At 37.7% G+C, this 16,832-nt stretch overlaps 1 protein-coding gene across 1 annotated transcript in view; it reads left to right on the forward strand.

The window, feature by feature from the left end:
* The window catches only part of SLIT3 (slit guidance ligand 3), an 805,773-nt gene that overhangs the window by 653,700 nt on the left and 135,241 nt on the right, over window positions 1–16,832 (forward strand). Inside the window, exons 10-12 of the mRNA XM_074204955.1 lie at window positions 641–712; window positions 6,704–6,775; window positions 11,755–11,826. Of these exons, the coding sequence (XP_074061056.1) occupies window positions 641–712; window positions 6,704–6,775; window positions 11,755–11,826 (216 nt within the window). The remainder of the gene's footprint in view (window positions 1–640; window positions 713–6,703; window positions 6,776–11,754; window positions 11,827–16,832) is intronic.

Consider the following 16,832-nt stretch of genomic DNA (forward strand, 5'->3'; position numbering starts at 1 on the left):
CAGCAACACCCATTTATTCAGTCTGTGTCAAAAGTAATGAGTAAATTATTTGTTGGAATTTTCAAGGAATTTGTTGAAGCCAACTTCTATTTTGTGAGATAGTATCATTGATGAATAAAAAAATCAAGCCAGCTTCCTAAAGAAATATATTTCCCCTTTCAGTTTATTTTAAAAAAAAAAACACACCTTAGACAAATTCATTATTTTTTAACGGCAGTACAGCATATAGACTAGATATCTGACAGTTGAGGCAGGAAGATCTGATTTCAAATTCTGCCTTTGACATATATACTGTCTGTGTGACCATGGACAAACTATTTAAATTATCAGTGCTCTGGGAAATTCTTTAAGACTATTAATTGCTAAGAGATGGTTGTAGGGCACAGAGGGTCTCATCTCTCTAATCCTTGTTGACTTACCCCTTCATAAAATACATATGTGTGCCACATAACTTAGCATTGGCTACCATACTATCTTATTTTGTTCTATGATTGTCTTACATGTGTTAATGTGATTATAAACTTCTTGAGATCAAGGATTCCATTCAGATCCCCTAAGTCACATGCTCATGGTATGCCCAATACACTTGTTTGTTGATGAATTGATTGAGTGATTGACTGACTTTGGTCTCTTTTTTCAGACGCCTGGAACAGAATTCCATCAAAGCTATCCCTGCAGGAGCCTTCACCCAGTATAAGAAGCTAAAAAGGATGTAAGTTTCTGTACCTGCATTTCCAGAGGAAATGAAATGAGTACTGACCCACTGACTACTTCCATTATCTGCCTTGGGAGATAACATATTTGGTGATGATGTGGAGTGTTGCAGGGACTGGGATCCAAGTGGGTAAGAGGGCTGAGGGTAGGCTTCTGTTAGCTCAGGTTCATACCTGGACATCCAGTTTAGGAGATATTTTGTGCTGAAGGGAAGAGTGCTAACTATGAAGGACTTTGGGATGGAATATTGAGTATGGGACCTGAACATTTGTTTGATTAAACTGAGATTATTTGGAAAACAAAAGTGTGTATCAGGGAAAAGGGCTTGAAGAGTCATTGTGACCTGCATTATCCAGATGTTTATATATCCTAGTCACTTGGATTTGATTATGCAGGCACAGAGCAAGAACTTTAGGAAAATCTTTATTTCCATCACAGACACCACCACAAAACTACTATCACTGCTTTCCTTAGAGAGTCAGTATGAAATGGTGGCATGGCATGATCATCATCATCTATGACATTTAGTTGTTATGTGACCTGAGGCAAGCCTCTGTATTCCCAAGCCTCAATTTCTTCATCTGTACAAGAAGGATAATAAAGTCTAAAGTGCCAAATTACCGAAGTTATTATAAGTATCATACACAGCAAGATGATATAATATATATATACAAAGTGTTTTGCATGGGTTGAAATAATACATGCAGATGCACACATACACACATATACATATGTATGCATGTGTTTGGAGAGAGAGAGAGAGATTTACCCTTGGGTAGAACAGTGACTAGAATACCAGGCCTGGAGAAGGAAGTCACCTTTTTGTAAGTTCAAATCTTGCCTCTTAGACACTGACTCAGTCTCCTCATGTGTAAAATGAACTGAAGAAGGAAATGGCAAACCACTTCAGTATCTTTGCCAAGGACCCCTTTTGGGGTTAAAACACAGTTAAAACAACTCAGCAACAAATATCTGTGTATGTATATAGTATTTTTCTATGTACATATGTAGATACAGATATACCCTATCTTTTTTAAACCCCTTAAGTTATACAGAAATGTCAAATATTATTATTGTTACAATTGTCATGACTCAGTTGTATTACCATTTTGCATATCACTAGCAAAAGTAGTCACAGAAAACTCTCTGAGCCTCAGTTTGCGCATCCATCAAATGGAAAGATAATTCCAGTAACAATTATCTCGTGAGATTGGGTCTCATAGAAATTTCATGAGATAATTTGTGTAAATCACTTTGCCAACTTTTAAGTGCTATCTAAATGTCAGCTATTATTAAGTTTTTCCATTATTAATCCATCCATCATTGCCAATATTGCCATCATCCCTCCTAGTGGTAGCAGTTTTCTTCTGGTGCTCTTGCCTCTACCACTTCAGACTTAATATTGAACAATAAGGTTGAGATCCTGACTTATCAGGGACTTTACTGACTGAAACAGTCAAGGCCCACAGTGGTGATGGTGCATAACTTTGCATCCTAGGGATATGATGGATGGTCAGCCACCATGTTTTTAAAGCACCCTTAGTATGCAGAAGGGCTTAATGAATCCCAACAGGAAATGGATTTAGATGAAATTCAGTCTCTCCTTTCTTTTGAAGCTCATCAAGATGATTTTTTTTCATTCATTTCACTCCTTTTCTCCCCCTCTACACTCCCAAGGGGCAGAGAATAAGTATGTAGAAGTACTTGTTGTAGCCTTAGACAAGCCACTTAACCCCATTGCCTTACAAAAACATAAAAAAGTACTTGTAAACTGAATCATGTTTTGTCCCTATACTCAAGGAAGATCTGTTTATCTCTTCTGAATAGGAAGGACTGATCACTAAAAAGGTTAAGTGTCTGTCAACTCATTTCTCCTATAATTAAACACAACTAGTAGAAAAGCATTAAGTTTTGCCTTCAGATAATGGCTAACATTTACATAGCATTTTTCTATGTGTCAAATGTTATAATAAGCACTTTACAAATATTATCTCATTTTATCCTCATTATTATCCCCAGAGGAAACTGAAGCAAACATAGGTTATATGACTTACTCAGGGTCACACAGCTAGTATCTCAGACAAGATTTGAGTTCTGGTCAACCTGATTCCTGATGTGAGTTCATGCTGAGTGTGTGTGGTTTTTTTCCATCATTATTTACCCCCAAAATACCTTGATGAGTAGAATACACTAAAACCAAGAAGAAATCCTAGTTGGGGACTGTTGGACTCATCTAATGAGTGTTCCTCAATATGTTATCTGGAAACACATGAGCATCATGTAAACCATGACTGAGGCACACTTTGTTCCTTGTCCTTGAGAAGAATTCCTTTTAATAAATTCCTTACCTTCCTGCTCCCAGGGGCAAATTTAGCTCCAGGTAAGACTTCTCTAAAAAAAGGTACAGGAAATAGAAGCCTAAACCATCTTGGGAAGATAAGAAGGCAGTTTTTTTCCCATTTGACATGGCCAGATCATCCTTAATATGGAATATTGTGGAAGAACCTAGGGAACTCTTTATAAGAAACTAATTTCATCCTTCTTGACCCTGGCATTCTTATTTATACAATAGAATGTAAATTTCTTGAGGTCATATATGGTTTTGTTCTTATTTTGTACCCTCAGTTCTTGACATTGTTGACATTCTTTAAATGTTGGTTGAATTGAGAATGGAATCAAAGTTTGGGTGTTAAATTAACTTACTTTTAAGATCCTTTCCAGTTCTAAAATTCTAGGATTTGATAACCCTGAAACTCTTGCTTTTCCAAGTCTTATTTCCCATCACTTCAAATCATGTATACACTCCACTGACACATTGTTGACATTTTAAATCTTTGTTGAATTGAGAAAGAATCAAAGTTTGGGTGTTAGACTAACTTACTTCTAATGCCCTTTCTAGCTCCAAAATTTCCATGATTTTATGACTCTGAAACTCTTGCTTTTCCAAGTCTTATTTCCCTATCTCTTCAAATCATCTATCCACACTACTGGAACTCCATACTATCCAGAGGAGCTTATTGAATGATCATGTCTTATGTGAACTCCCATCATATGACTGAAACAAGTTTCCAAACTAGTCATAAAGAGTAAACTTGCATTGCAGGGGTCTGGTACCCATGACAAGTCAGCCCATCCTAATTAAAGATATTAGAAAGACAACAGGGAGTCCATTGCATCTTGGCATTATAACGGGAATACAGCCAGTGTGAACAAAGTGAACTTTTGTTAATAATGATTTGCCAGCCCAAAGGCTAATGCTTCAGGGAGGAAGGACTAGGATAATCCTGGTGCATTCACCTCCTAAGACTCTTCTATGAAAAGAGGGACCTGAAGAAAATCTCAATTTAAGCTGGTGAGTTTGCAAATGCAATCTGTGGATTTGTTACTGGGAATCTCACTAGCTAAAGGGATAAACTGAACAGCTGTAGCTAAGAAGCTTGAACCTATGCAGTATCTTTCCAATTAGAGACTCCTAAGGAGGGAGATGGGAAACTGGTTGTTCTGTACTTTTCATGATTTAAAAAAAAAAGGAAAGGAAAACATGCCCAATGGGACTCCATGCTTAGTCTCCAACTGAACTTGTTTAAGAGAACTAAAAAGCTTTAGTCATTCCCCATTTGAAACTATTTTCCGGAGTGTTTACAGTATGCTATTTTTTTCCATTCTGTACCCCTCTCCATCTCTCTGACCCATAGAGGTCCTAACTATCTTCTTCCTAATTCACACCCGGTAGAATAAAATTGATTTTCTTTCTTTTAAAGAAAATAAGTGTTAAAGCATCATTGTAAATATTGTATGTCTCTATCTAGTAGCCCAGTCCCCAAACCAGTTCCCAGTATAAGTAACTCCTAGAAACTAAAACTCCCTTTTAATGAAGGGTCACTAGTAAAACCTGAAGACATTATTATGGAGACATTACTGAATCAATCAATCATAAAGAATTTATTAAACCTCTTAAATAGCTTACATTCTAATGGGGGAATTACATATACATGTATGTTTATACATATATGTCTATACATATATATACATATATGTATACAGAATAAGTATAAAGATAATAAATATAAATACAAAATAAACACAAGATAGTTTGGAAGGGAGGAAACTAGCAATTAGGAGGATCAAGAAAAGCTTTTTGTAGCCAGTAGTGCTTGATCTGTATCTTCAAGGAAGATAAGGATTCAGGGTAGGTAATTTGTTCCAGGCTGGGTGGAGATGGTCAGAGGTGAGGAGTAGTCTATACTAAAACACAAAGATAAGATAGGAGGCTTGCCTATGGAAGGAGGAGGAGGAGGAGGAGGAGGAGGAGGAGGAGGAGGAGGAGGAGGAGGAGGAGAGGAGAAGAGAGAAGGCCAGTTAGACTTGTTTGCAGAGATCAGGGTGGGGAGTGATGTCCAATGAACCTGAATAGATAGACTGGGGACTGACCAGTGAAGAGCCAGAAGAGAGCTATAGGGATTGTTAAAGGTGGGGAGTGACATGACCAAGGATATGTGTACTTAAGGAAATTTGGCAGCAGAGTATTAGATGAACTAGTTTGGGAAGAGAAACCATTGGCAGTGATCCAGGTGAGAGGTGATGGGGGCTTGTTCTAATATGAGCAGTTTCATTGAGCTTGGTGCCTTTGAGTGATGGAGAATGAGCAATAGATTGGTAGGTTGTGTGACCTAGAGGTCTAAACCCAAGTACCTTGCTATGTGATTTGGAGCAAATTATTTGACAACTCTGAGTCTTTAGTGCGTTTTCTCCATCAATTGAGAGGGTTGAGTTAGATGATCTCTAAGTACCCTTCTGGCACTGATGTTTTATGTATGAGAAAGTCAATTAAGGCAACAAATATTTATTAAGTGAACAATGATATTTATCCTTCATTCTTGAAGAAGGCCATGTCATCAGGAAGGTGATGCCATGACTAGAAAGTGAATTAGACTTGAGTGAGAGGGGTAGTGGTATGCTAAAAGAAAGCCTCACTTTCTCCTCCAGATCCATCTGAGTCTAGGAGCCAGATATAAATCAGGACGACAGGATATATCTCTATGCTAAACATGAAACAACATGGTCTAGTGAATAGAAAACTAGATTTGGAATCAGAAAGATTTAAGTGCTATTATTAACCTTCACTAACTGGATGCTTTGTCATTTTGCTTCTCACTTAACAGAATCAAATCCCCAAAATTGTAAGTTACTAAAGAATTGCCCATCTCTATTAGGAGAAGGAACATCTATCTCCAGGAGTTCCCTTTTAGGGTGCACAGCTCTGGCCCAAATCCATGCTCATCCAGTAATGCAGAATAAACTCTCTACCAGGATCAGATAACACAGATAAGTGTTAGTAAGTTTCTAAGATACATCATCTCTCCTCTGTCTTGTTGCCCAGGAATTAAGGGACTCAATTTTTCTATTTATTTGGATTTTTCCTTTTGTTTTCTTTTTCAAAATATTGGAGAGGTTCTACAGCTCACAATGCTCAAAAATAAAAAAAAAATTTAAAAACTACAAGAATCCCAAACCCATTTCAGAATTCCTGCTCCTTCCAGGTACATTTTTATAACTGAAATATATATTTTATTCCCACCTTTCATGACCCAGAGATTCCACCTAATAAGGTATTTCAGTTGGCTCATGTGGCTTGCTACTCAAACTATTACTCAGGTCCAGGAGGGAAAGCAGCCAGGAGGTTTAGGGTTTGCAAAGTGTGAGAGGAAAAGGGGGGGTCATCAGGAGAATCATTATGTGATAAATGTGGGTATGAGATGAGAAATAAGGAGTTTTGGGCTAGCAATCCAGAAATCTGGGTTCTAGGCTCTGCTCTGACATGAATGCTTATATTTTTCCAACTGCAGAAAGAGAACTGGGGGGCTAAATGAACTCTACGGGTTCTGTTAGTCTCAAAATACCTTGCTTTTAGGAATGACTTTACTATTTTATGAATGATTTTATGATTTTATGACTCAAGTTTTTATTTCACCCCATCAATGTTTTTCAGAGACATCAGCAAGAATCAGATCTCAGACATTGCACCAGATGCGTTCCAGGGCTTAAAATCCCTCACCTCGCTGTAAGTGGAGAATACAGTTGCAATGAGAAATGGGAAAGGGATGTTTCCATATTTTTCAGAAGGTGTTTATCATGGCTTTTATGTTCCCCTACGCACTCATGGCAACTTTGTAAAGAAACAAATATTTCTTAGGGGGGGAAATTGATCCTGCAGAATATTTGTACAACCCAAATGCATTCTTTTTATTGATTAAATGCCCTGCGGATTTTCTAGCTATTTGCTTCTAATTCTAATATATCTCCTTCTCTAACATTCACTTTCACCCCCTCCCATTCTATGATCTGTAAAATTGCTGCCTCTGGTAGAAACTGTTTGGAGATGACTGTGCTCACTTCCTGAGCTTGCTCTTTTATCCCATTAATTCAGGAGTGGAGGTTTTCCCCAAAACCATAAAGGTTATTACCCTTTAGTTTGAGGTACTGTCTCAGGAACTAACCACAAGGAGGAAATGTGCAATCCTTTTTTAAAAATCATTTTCTTGTATGTATATGTATATTTCTCCATTTCTGGAATTATCATATATATACCAGTAGGAATGTCTACCAAGAGTTTCTGGTGACAATATGGTCTAATGGAAATGCCACCAGATCATAAAGATCAAATGAGATAATGTGCTTGAAAGTGCTTTCCAGGTAGAGATCAGTATAGAAGTGTCAGAGTCCTTCTTTTCATCTTTATTCATCTCTGGTGGCCTCCATGCTCCATTTTAAGTGATAATATTCAAGCCTTGTGAATTAGGCATGCCATCCACTCACTCAATGTAAAGCTTTTGCCTTATTATGAGTTGAGTGGATAGTTAACAAATTACAGATTTTTTTTCCACCAAGACCCCAGTCTATTGGGAATAGGCTGAGAAGAGGATGAAGGAGGCCTCTTGATTCAGCTGCTGCCTGCTGCTTCTCGAGTAAATTAGTTTTGGTTTATCAGATGAAACATCTGTCTGGGATATCAGAGACAGGATTGTGTGTGAGATTAGTATCTGCTTATTGTATTAAGGATCACAGAGAAAAGGAGAGAGGTCTGCCAGCTGCCAAGCTACTTCTATTCTATGCTCTCTCTATTTCGCATTTCTCTGGCAGGATCCAGAAACAGTCTAGAAACAGTATGAAGTGACCTGCTTGCCACACCCCACCAGGATACCATATTAGAAGGAAAACTCTTTTATGATTTGTTTCCTCTAGCAATAAGGTGTTGGATATATTTAGACATTGTATTTAGATGCCCACTCCATGTTCATTGATCTAGGGTCATTCAGACCCCTTTGGGCTGTAAACACTATAATGTAGTGAACAAGAACACTGGACTTGGAGTCAAAAAACAAGGTTCAAGTCCCAGTTTCTTAACACTAGTGTGACATTGGCTGAATCATTTAATCTCTTTGGGCTTCTGATTCCACAAATGAAGCAACTGGACTCAAAATATCTAGAGCTAGAAAGTCTTCAGAGTTCATCTAGACTATTACTCAGATTTTATAGATGAGGAACAGAATCCATAACCTTTGCGCTGTGTCAAAAGTCACTTCTAGTTCTGCCCTACAGTTCTGTGATTAGAATCTTAAACAGAAAAGATACTTCTAGAGATTAGGGGGTGTACCTGATTCTGGGTCTTCCTGAGCATCAAACTCTAGACCAGAAGACCAAGGGCCTTCCACAGATAGGTCAGAGTAGTCCAAGCTCAGGTGCATAGTATTCAAATAATACACATAATAAATCAAGTTTGCATTGTGGTTCGTAGTAATATAGGTCTTGCCCAGCCAGACTTGGAAGGCAGGTTAACCTTCCTTCTAATCCACATGTTCACTTCTGCTCAAAGCCAACAAGAGTGAGGAGGCTGTGAGCAAAGAGACTAATGGCATACCCCTCTCTTCTCCCTTTCATATTCTCCTCTCCTCCCCAAGCAGTACTCGATTGCTATCCTGGAAGCTTTGACATCAGCCATGAAATACTGGGCAGACAGTGACATTAGTTCATTTGGCACGGTGAGCAGCAGAACATTAATATGAATTACAAATGTGTGCCTGAGCCATCATGCTGACTTTTATTTAGTCATTAATTTGTTGAAACATTAATGAAACACACCCACAGGCTGAGCAAAAAAGCAGGGAAATGCTTACTTCTTGCTTCTGGTAACATCAGGAAATGGGCTCTTTTGTTTTATCATTTCCATTTACCAATTTTTCCCCCTTGCTCAAAGAGAACTAATGAAAATCACAGTCTCCATGGGAGTTGGATGTTATGATCAGATTCTCTTTGAAGAGGAACCTGTGGGGAATGGAGATGGGAGTAGCAGTGGAGAGCATCAGAGAGACAGCCGTAGTACCTATGGAAAGAGTGTTTGCATTTGGTGTCAGGGTAGCTTCAAATACTGACTGCCACTTACTATATGTGTGACCTACAACAAGCACATCACTTCACTTCTCTTAGCCTCAGTTTCCTCAACTGTACAATAAACAAGTTGGACCAGATGATTTCTCAGGTTTCTGTGAGCCTGCAAATCATCCCTGTAAGCACTATTCCCTTTGTTGTACTGGCAAGCTATTCTAAAAGCAAATTGGGCCAAGCAACAAAAGAGAAAGATACTTACTCAGAGAAAAAGAGAATTGTCACAAAGGAGCCATTAGTAATCTTTCCATTCTTCACCTGGTAATTATACCCTGCCCTTGGTGGATTTTCCTGTGGAGATCTGGGTCTACCTGGAAAGAATTTCCAGAAGGCATTTTCCTGGTGAAGGTGAGCATAGGTGTGGGAGAGCAGACTATTAAAAGCATAGTGCTGGACCCTCCTGTCAGAAGGGCATGACTCTAAGAAAGATTCTGATGCAATAATAAAATTTGTTGGAACCATATCTCAAAGGTATTATAAAAAAACAAACCATTATTTAATCAGTAAATTTCATAGCAGCACTTTTTATAATTATATTAAAAATGAAAATAACTTAAATATACACCTCCCCCACAAATAAAGGAATGATTAAATAAATTATGGCATATTCACATAATGGAATTATAGAATGCAATTAAGACCAACAAGTATGAAGAATATAAAAAAGTCTGAAAGACCTCTAATAATACAGTGGGGGAAAATCGGATCCAGAAGAATAGCAAACATTACTTAATGCAACCATGTAAAAGAAAAGAATGAATGGACAGACAATGAGTCTTAAAGGAGATTTAGAGGGAGATAGCAAAAAAGATGAAGTTCATTTGTTTAAAAATAGATAAGTACAAAACAATCTAATGTGTTATATTGTGTTCAAGATTGTTTTATTATAAGTAATAATAAATAATGATCCTAGAGTCAACTGAAGGGGCAATAAACCATTGAATATTACAGCAAGAAGAATCACTGGATTCTTAAGTTTCACTATAAACGTAGTTGAGTAGATTGTGTGAAGTTAGAGGCACAGAGAAGGCCCCTGTCCCTAAACAAATATCCTACTACCTACTTAATGATTAAAGTTGTCCATTCCTTGGGGAAAATATATTTTCATCTGAAAAAATAATGCAAAGTCCACTAGAAAAGGCAAGTAGACCATTAAACTATTGCCATCTATTTCTATCTTAATGTTAATGAATTTGTCAACCCTTTTATTGAGATCAATGAGAGAGAGAGAGAGATTGAGAGAGATTGAGAGAGAGAGAGAGAGAGAGAGAGAGAGAGAGAGAGAGAGAGAGAGAGAAAGCATTTACCCTTACAGCTAAGGAAAGGGCAATTTCTAGGAATATAAGATGTAAAGCTAGACAGGAACTTAAATCAACTAGTCTAACTCCTTCATTTGTCAGAGGAGGTTAGGCACAGGAAGAGTAGACTGAAAATGACCCAAGATAAATGACCCCTTCTTCACAGTGATGAGGAACATATGTACCTCCCCCACCACACACACACACACACACTTCTAGCAACCATTCTGATATCTAGACAGAAATGAATGGGGTTTGGTCCAGGAATTCCTGGGATTTAAAAGGATCTTTAACAGTAGCTTTCTTAAGGTTATGTTCAACATATCAATATCCAGTGAAATATCCAATATCTATTCAATATCCATGAAAGATTAAGACTCCAGGCAATTCATCAAGAGTCCAGTGGCTCACACCAAGAAACTTAAGAATGTCTACTGAAAGGTTCTAATTTTTTCTTTGGAGGAAGACTAGGAGAAATTGGGGTCCGTGGCCCCATGGTGTAAGGACACCTGAAGAGTCCCTCTTTGTCTTCTTATCTGTTGTCCTGACTGATATCAACTCCATGGAATAATAGACCCCTCCCAGAATAAACTTATCACTACTAAACTCATCATCATACTGCTAGACTCAAACCCTCATTGACTCTACTTCCCTCAGCCTCCTCTCCCACCACTTTGGAGAGCTGGAGAGGAGGAACACCAAATTCTTCCCAATGTCTTCCCTTATAAAGGGCAGAAACTGAACTCTCAGACCACTCCACTTTGCATCTGCTGCCCTACCTAGTTTCAACTCCATGGAACAAAATTCCCCTGTTCCACCCCACCTTTTCCTGCCTTCTTTTGTGTTTTGTCTCCTTTTTAGATGATAAAATCATTGAGGGCAGGAATTATTATTATTGTTGTTATTGTTGTTGTTGTTAATTGTATCTCCAATGCTTAGCATAGTTCCTGGAACATCATAGGAGCTTAATAAATGTTTATTGAAATTATTGGCTTGGATTACAGATTTACTTGAGGAGGTGGAAAGTAGGGATGATATTCAAAGTAGAGAAGAAAGAATTTGACTAATAGACAGCTCCTGTGTTGCAGACTCATTTTGACACAAGGTTCTTGGCTGTAAATCCTAGCATCTCCATGAAAGCCATATGTCCAACTGGAGCAAAGTCAAATCAGTGAAGAAATAGAATGCCCAAGAAGGCAGACAGGATTACAAGTTCAATACAAATGGGAATCCCAGAGGTTGGGTGGAAGATAACTATGAAGGCAATGGTGTCTAATGCTCTCTCTCCTCTCTCCCTCAGAGTTCTCTATGGAAACAAGATCACTGAGATTGCCAAGGGCTTATTCGATGGACTCGTGTCTCTGCAGTTGCTGTGAGTATGACCTTTATCATTCTCATGTAGCTGTTACTCTAAAAACAAGAGAGTTGGGCAAGCTTAGATTTTAATTTCAAAAGAGACCTCTTGGCCCTTTACCTAAACTTGTACCTGAAAGAACAAAGGTGTTTAGTTAGCTGCTTATCCCTCCATTTCTGGTATCAGTACTTTTCAAACAACCAGGAGTTGAAAGGAGAAGGTCCAGGTGACTATCCACAAATTACAAAAAAGTCAAGGTACCCCTTATTTTCCTCAGTTTGTTTATGAATCTCACAATTAACCCTAGAAATACAGATTGAAAGTGGAAAATAAAACTACTTACCCTTCAAAAAGGAAATTTTCTTCATGATAATAGTATCACAAGTTTTGGAATCAGAAAACAGTAACATTACCACATTCCATTTTGGAAACTAAGACTGTTCTGAGAGCAATTGTTACCTTGATGGATATGTTTGGGAAAAAAACTGGGGAGTTGTAGAACCATTCAGAGGGGAATGTCTGTCTGAGATGACTAGAGAGGAAAATAGTGACTATGTTGAAGGGAAAATTAATTGGATAGAATTTTCAATTGTGTATCATATACTTGCATTTATCTTGGTCACTGGAGCTAATGATGTTTGAAGGCAGTAATCAGAATTTTCAGCCAGTTAATAAGGAGAGACAGGAAGAAAAGTTGACATTTGGTATATCATAAGATTTTTATCATCTTTTCAGAGTGTGTCCTGATTTATAAATGATTAAAAATATGAAACAACTATATGGCACCATGGCTATAAACTATATATCACATATACACACACACAACACATTCTTATATACAAATTACTTCTTTCAAAGGCTTTAGGGGCACCTCATTGTTTACTTTTTCTGCCTAGAATCTGAGGATTTCCATAGTTTCTTTGGGGGGGCAGACTTGTGATTTTATTGGTATAGGGAATTCCAGATGAGGAAAGGAACAATAATAATTATTATTTATGTACTGCTTTAGAGTATGCAAAGTGCTTTACCTATATTATTTCATTTTATCTTCACAATAACCCTGGGAGGCAAGTGCTATTTATTTTCTCCATTTTACAGGTAAGGAAACTGAGACAGACTTTACTTAGGTGACTTGAACAAATTCACATGACTGGTAAATACCTGGGGCAGGAATAAAAGCTGTGGTGAACTGATGCAGATCTCCAGTTGTTCTGCAATCATCATAAAATTGCATTGCAGGGGCGGCTAGGTGGCACAGGGAATAGAGTACCGGCCCTGGAATCAGGAGTACCTGAGTTCAAATCCAGCCTCAGACACTTAATAATTACCTAGCTGTGTGGCCTTGGGCAAGTCACTTAACTGCATTGCCTAGCAAAAACTAAAAAAAAAAATTGCATTGCAGAAATTAAGTGATTAAGTGACTTCTTTGGAGTTGCATAGCCAATATAGCATCACAGGTGAAATTTGAATCCAGGTTTTCTGATTCTCAGACCAATCTCTATTCACTCTTATCATCCTACCTCACTATTTCAAATAACTCTCTTCTATACCCTCTACCTGTAGTCACACTAAATAACTCATTCCCTTTTCAGGTCCCTTTGCTCAGGCTCTTACATAGTCCTAAAATGCTTAAAGGTCCTTCACTTTATCTATTTCTTTCCTACCTATCCTTTAAAGCCCAGTTCAAACGCTACCTCTTCAAAGAAGTCTTGCTCAATTCTTCCAGTTGGTAACAACCCCCTCCCCACAGACCCCAGATATACATAGACACATATACACAAAATCATATTTAAGGTTCACTGGTTGGTTCTAGCCGGATCAGTTTCCCTTGAATAGGGATGCATATATATATATATATATATATATATATATATATATATATATATATATATATATATATATGTATATACACCTAGCTAATACATAGCACCCCTGAGAGGTTTCTTTGGCATTGATTGCTCTGCATCTTTTACTGATGAAAATATAAAGTATCAGATGTGAGATACAGTCACCAATCAAATTGGGATCCCATTGTCTGAAGTTTCTTATGCTGCAGACCTATGCTGGCTCTATAAACTGGAAGTGTTCAAAAATTTGTGTGCTTTAATGCAGATGGTTACCTCTTAGAGGTTAAATGGTGAACCAGCTCAGTCCCAGAAACCAATAGTTGTACCTGCATAGATAAGAAAGTGATCTGAAGGATTTAGCTGACATCAAAAATAATGACAATTTTCAGGCAAAAAATCTGAACCAAGGTCTAAAGGATGTTTTTTAAGAGTTAGATTTGAGAGGACAAGACAAGGGCAAATGGAAAAATTAGTGAAAGGAAAATCAATCAATTCAAAGGATTGGTCATTTAAAGGCTTCCTGGGGGAAAAAAAGCTCCATGGGAAAGATGATATGAAACTTTCCATAACTTTTCTTTCTGTGTCCATCTTCCACCCCAGGGGACAGAGCATGAAAACCTAGAGAGAGTTCCAGGAATTGCCCCAAGAAAATTTTACTTTGAAAATTAGACTCCCGTGAAGCTTCCTCATAACCTGGTTTGATGCCATATCCATCAAGGCAATAGTCAGATCTATCCCTGTGTAAAAATTAAAAGAAGAGAGAAAATTTTCAAGTTCTGCTCATCTTTACTTTGCCATTCCCCTCCCCCTCGATGTGTTGTAGGCTCAGCCCCATGGAACCTTTACAGCTGTTTGTTAGAATGACAGGCAGGGGCTCTGTGTGAAGTTGGGTGAATGACAGATGGTGAGTTTTGCTCATAGCAAAAAAATTAGCTGTAAGATAGAATTGCTAACATAAGGCTAGTTAACCATGCCTATCAGTCCCTTAGAAGAGTGATGGTACTATCCTCATAGTGGATTACTATAGTGGATATACTATCCTCATAGTATAACCCAGTATATTGATATGGATATCAATTTTAAATATACATATGTGGAAATGGGAAGACTAGAGAAGAAAGGAAAACCACCATGATGTAGAAAAGAGCATGACTAGGAAATCATTGAGGTTCATTTTTCTGTAAGGGTGGGAAGACATTTGAGGATAGTTCCATTCATCATTAAGTAATTCAGGCTCAATATTGTCATTTGGAGAAGAATTGTCAAATTGAATAGCTCAATCTTGAGTTATCATTCTGACCAAGGCTTGATACAACTTGAATTTTCTCCTTTTTCCCATAAAAGAATCTTCTGACAGTCAAGTAACAGTCATTGGTTTGGAGGGATTTTTTTTGACCTGCTGTTAAACAGTTTAGAAGCAGGTCTTGATTAGATCTAATTTAGCATTCAGTAAGCTTTAGATTGGATTTCTCCTTGTTAGGCTGGAGACACAATGATAAGAAGACTCTTGATTAGAATACCCTGGTAGCCTGGGAAATTTCCTCCACTTTGATGGGCAGTTCTTTGGTAGGGTTGATTCTTTTTTCTCACAGTCCTAGAACAAGACAGCCCTGCAACCTTTCCCCATGACCTGTGGGGCAATACTGACTGTGGCTAAACCTCCTGGGCAGAGAAGTACAAAAGCTGGTCATTCCAAGTTGGTACTATTTTGTTTACATATCCCAAGTCTCTTTTTCAGGTCATTTAGTAGTTGTATAGGATTCACCACAGACTAGCTTTTCTAAGTAAGTTTTTTTGGGATCATCTTACATTGGACTGATGTCTAGCACTGGTGATGATGATGATGATGTTATCAACATGTCTACTGATAATTAGAGAATATTTTTAAATATACAAAGTGCTTTTCTTTCATTATCTCTTTTCACCCACTTAAAGTAGAATATTTTGTGTTTGTTATATGGCTAAACCTTCAAAAGATGTATGATGTATGATAGGTTTAGCACTCCTGGAAGATGGCTCCTGAGTCCATGACTCACTATCTTTCACAGAATGACAGTTTCCATTGTGTTTCTTCATACAGTCCAAATCTTAAAGTCCTTTCTCAGAATTCTCAATCTTGGAGTTGAATGGTTCTTGAAAAATTCAATCTGTTCAAAGAATCCATGGATAAGTTTCTTGGGATACTTGAAATTAGATGGAAAAAGTTCAAATTTTTATTTCAATGTCATTGATTTTCTTTGTAATCTCATGTACTTTATTTTATGCATTTAAAAGCATAATTCTGGGGGGATCTAGAGACTTCACCATTTGGCCAAGGGATCCATGACACGCAAAAAAGCTAAGGACTCCTGATCTATTGTGACCATTTATAGAGTTTAAGAACCCCTTCCATAGCTTCCCTTGGCCTCTGTTTAAACTCTTCCAGGGATAGGATGATTAATTTCCTCATGAGGCAGTTTATTCCAGTATTGGATAACCTTTTTTTTTTATTGAGTAATCTGATTCTTTCTAACTTCCACCCTTTGGTCCTCTTTATTCTGTGTAATGGTCCATCAGACATACAAAGACAGGTGATATGTCTCCCTTTGCCTTCTCATTATTAGATTCTCTAACTAGTCTTCAAATAACTTGATTTCTCACTACTCTGGTTGCCATCTTCTACAGTGGCAATTCTCAAAGTGTGGTGTGGAAACTCCTAGGGAACTGTGAGACATTTTCATGGGATTCACAAGTCAAAAATGCTTTCAAAATAATGCTAAGAAATTTTAATTTCAAATATGATAAATATCAATGGTTATAACCTATATAACCAAAAGCTCTTTGGGTCCTTATTCCTTTTAAAAAGTATGAATGGGTCCAGAAACCAAAAGACTTGAGAAATACTGCTCTAAAGGTGTGCTAGCTTTTTACCATCTTAAAACAAAGTACTCAGAATTGAGCACTCCCATTATAAGTAGAGAAAAAATAAGGTGAGAAGGTCTCTTCCACAACAGTGAGATCTTTTGTATCTCCCAGGCTGCTAGATTAAAGTCTCTCCACAGATAGGGAAAGGTCTTACCAGGCATATGCTTCCAGTTCATGAGTTAATTCACTGCTGATCTTTCCCTATAGATGAAACAGAGAGATGAAGAGTTTCATCATATTCCAATTGTATTATCCATCATTATCACTGATTAC

Source organism: Macrotis lagotis, chromosome 1 (assembly GCF_037893015.1).
Source record: "Macrotis lagotis isolate mMagLag1 chromosome 1, bilby.v1.9.chrom.fasta, whole genome shotgun sequence".
NCBI classification, from domain to species: Eukaryota; Metazoa; Chordata; class Mammalia; order Peramelemorphia; family Peramelidae; genus Macrotis; species Macrotis lagotis.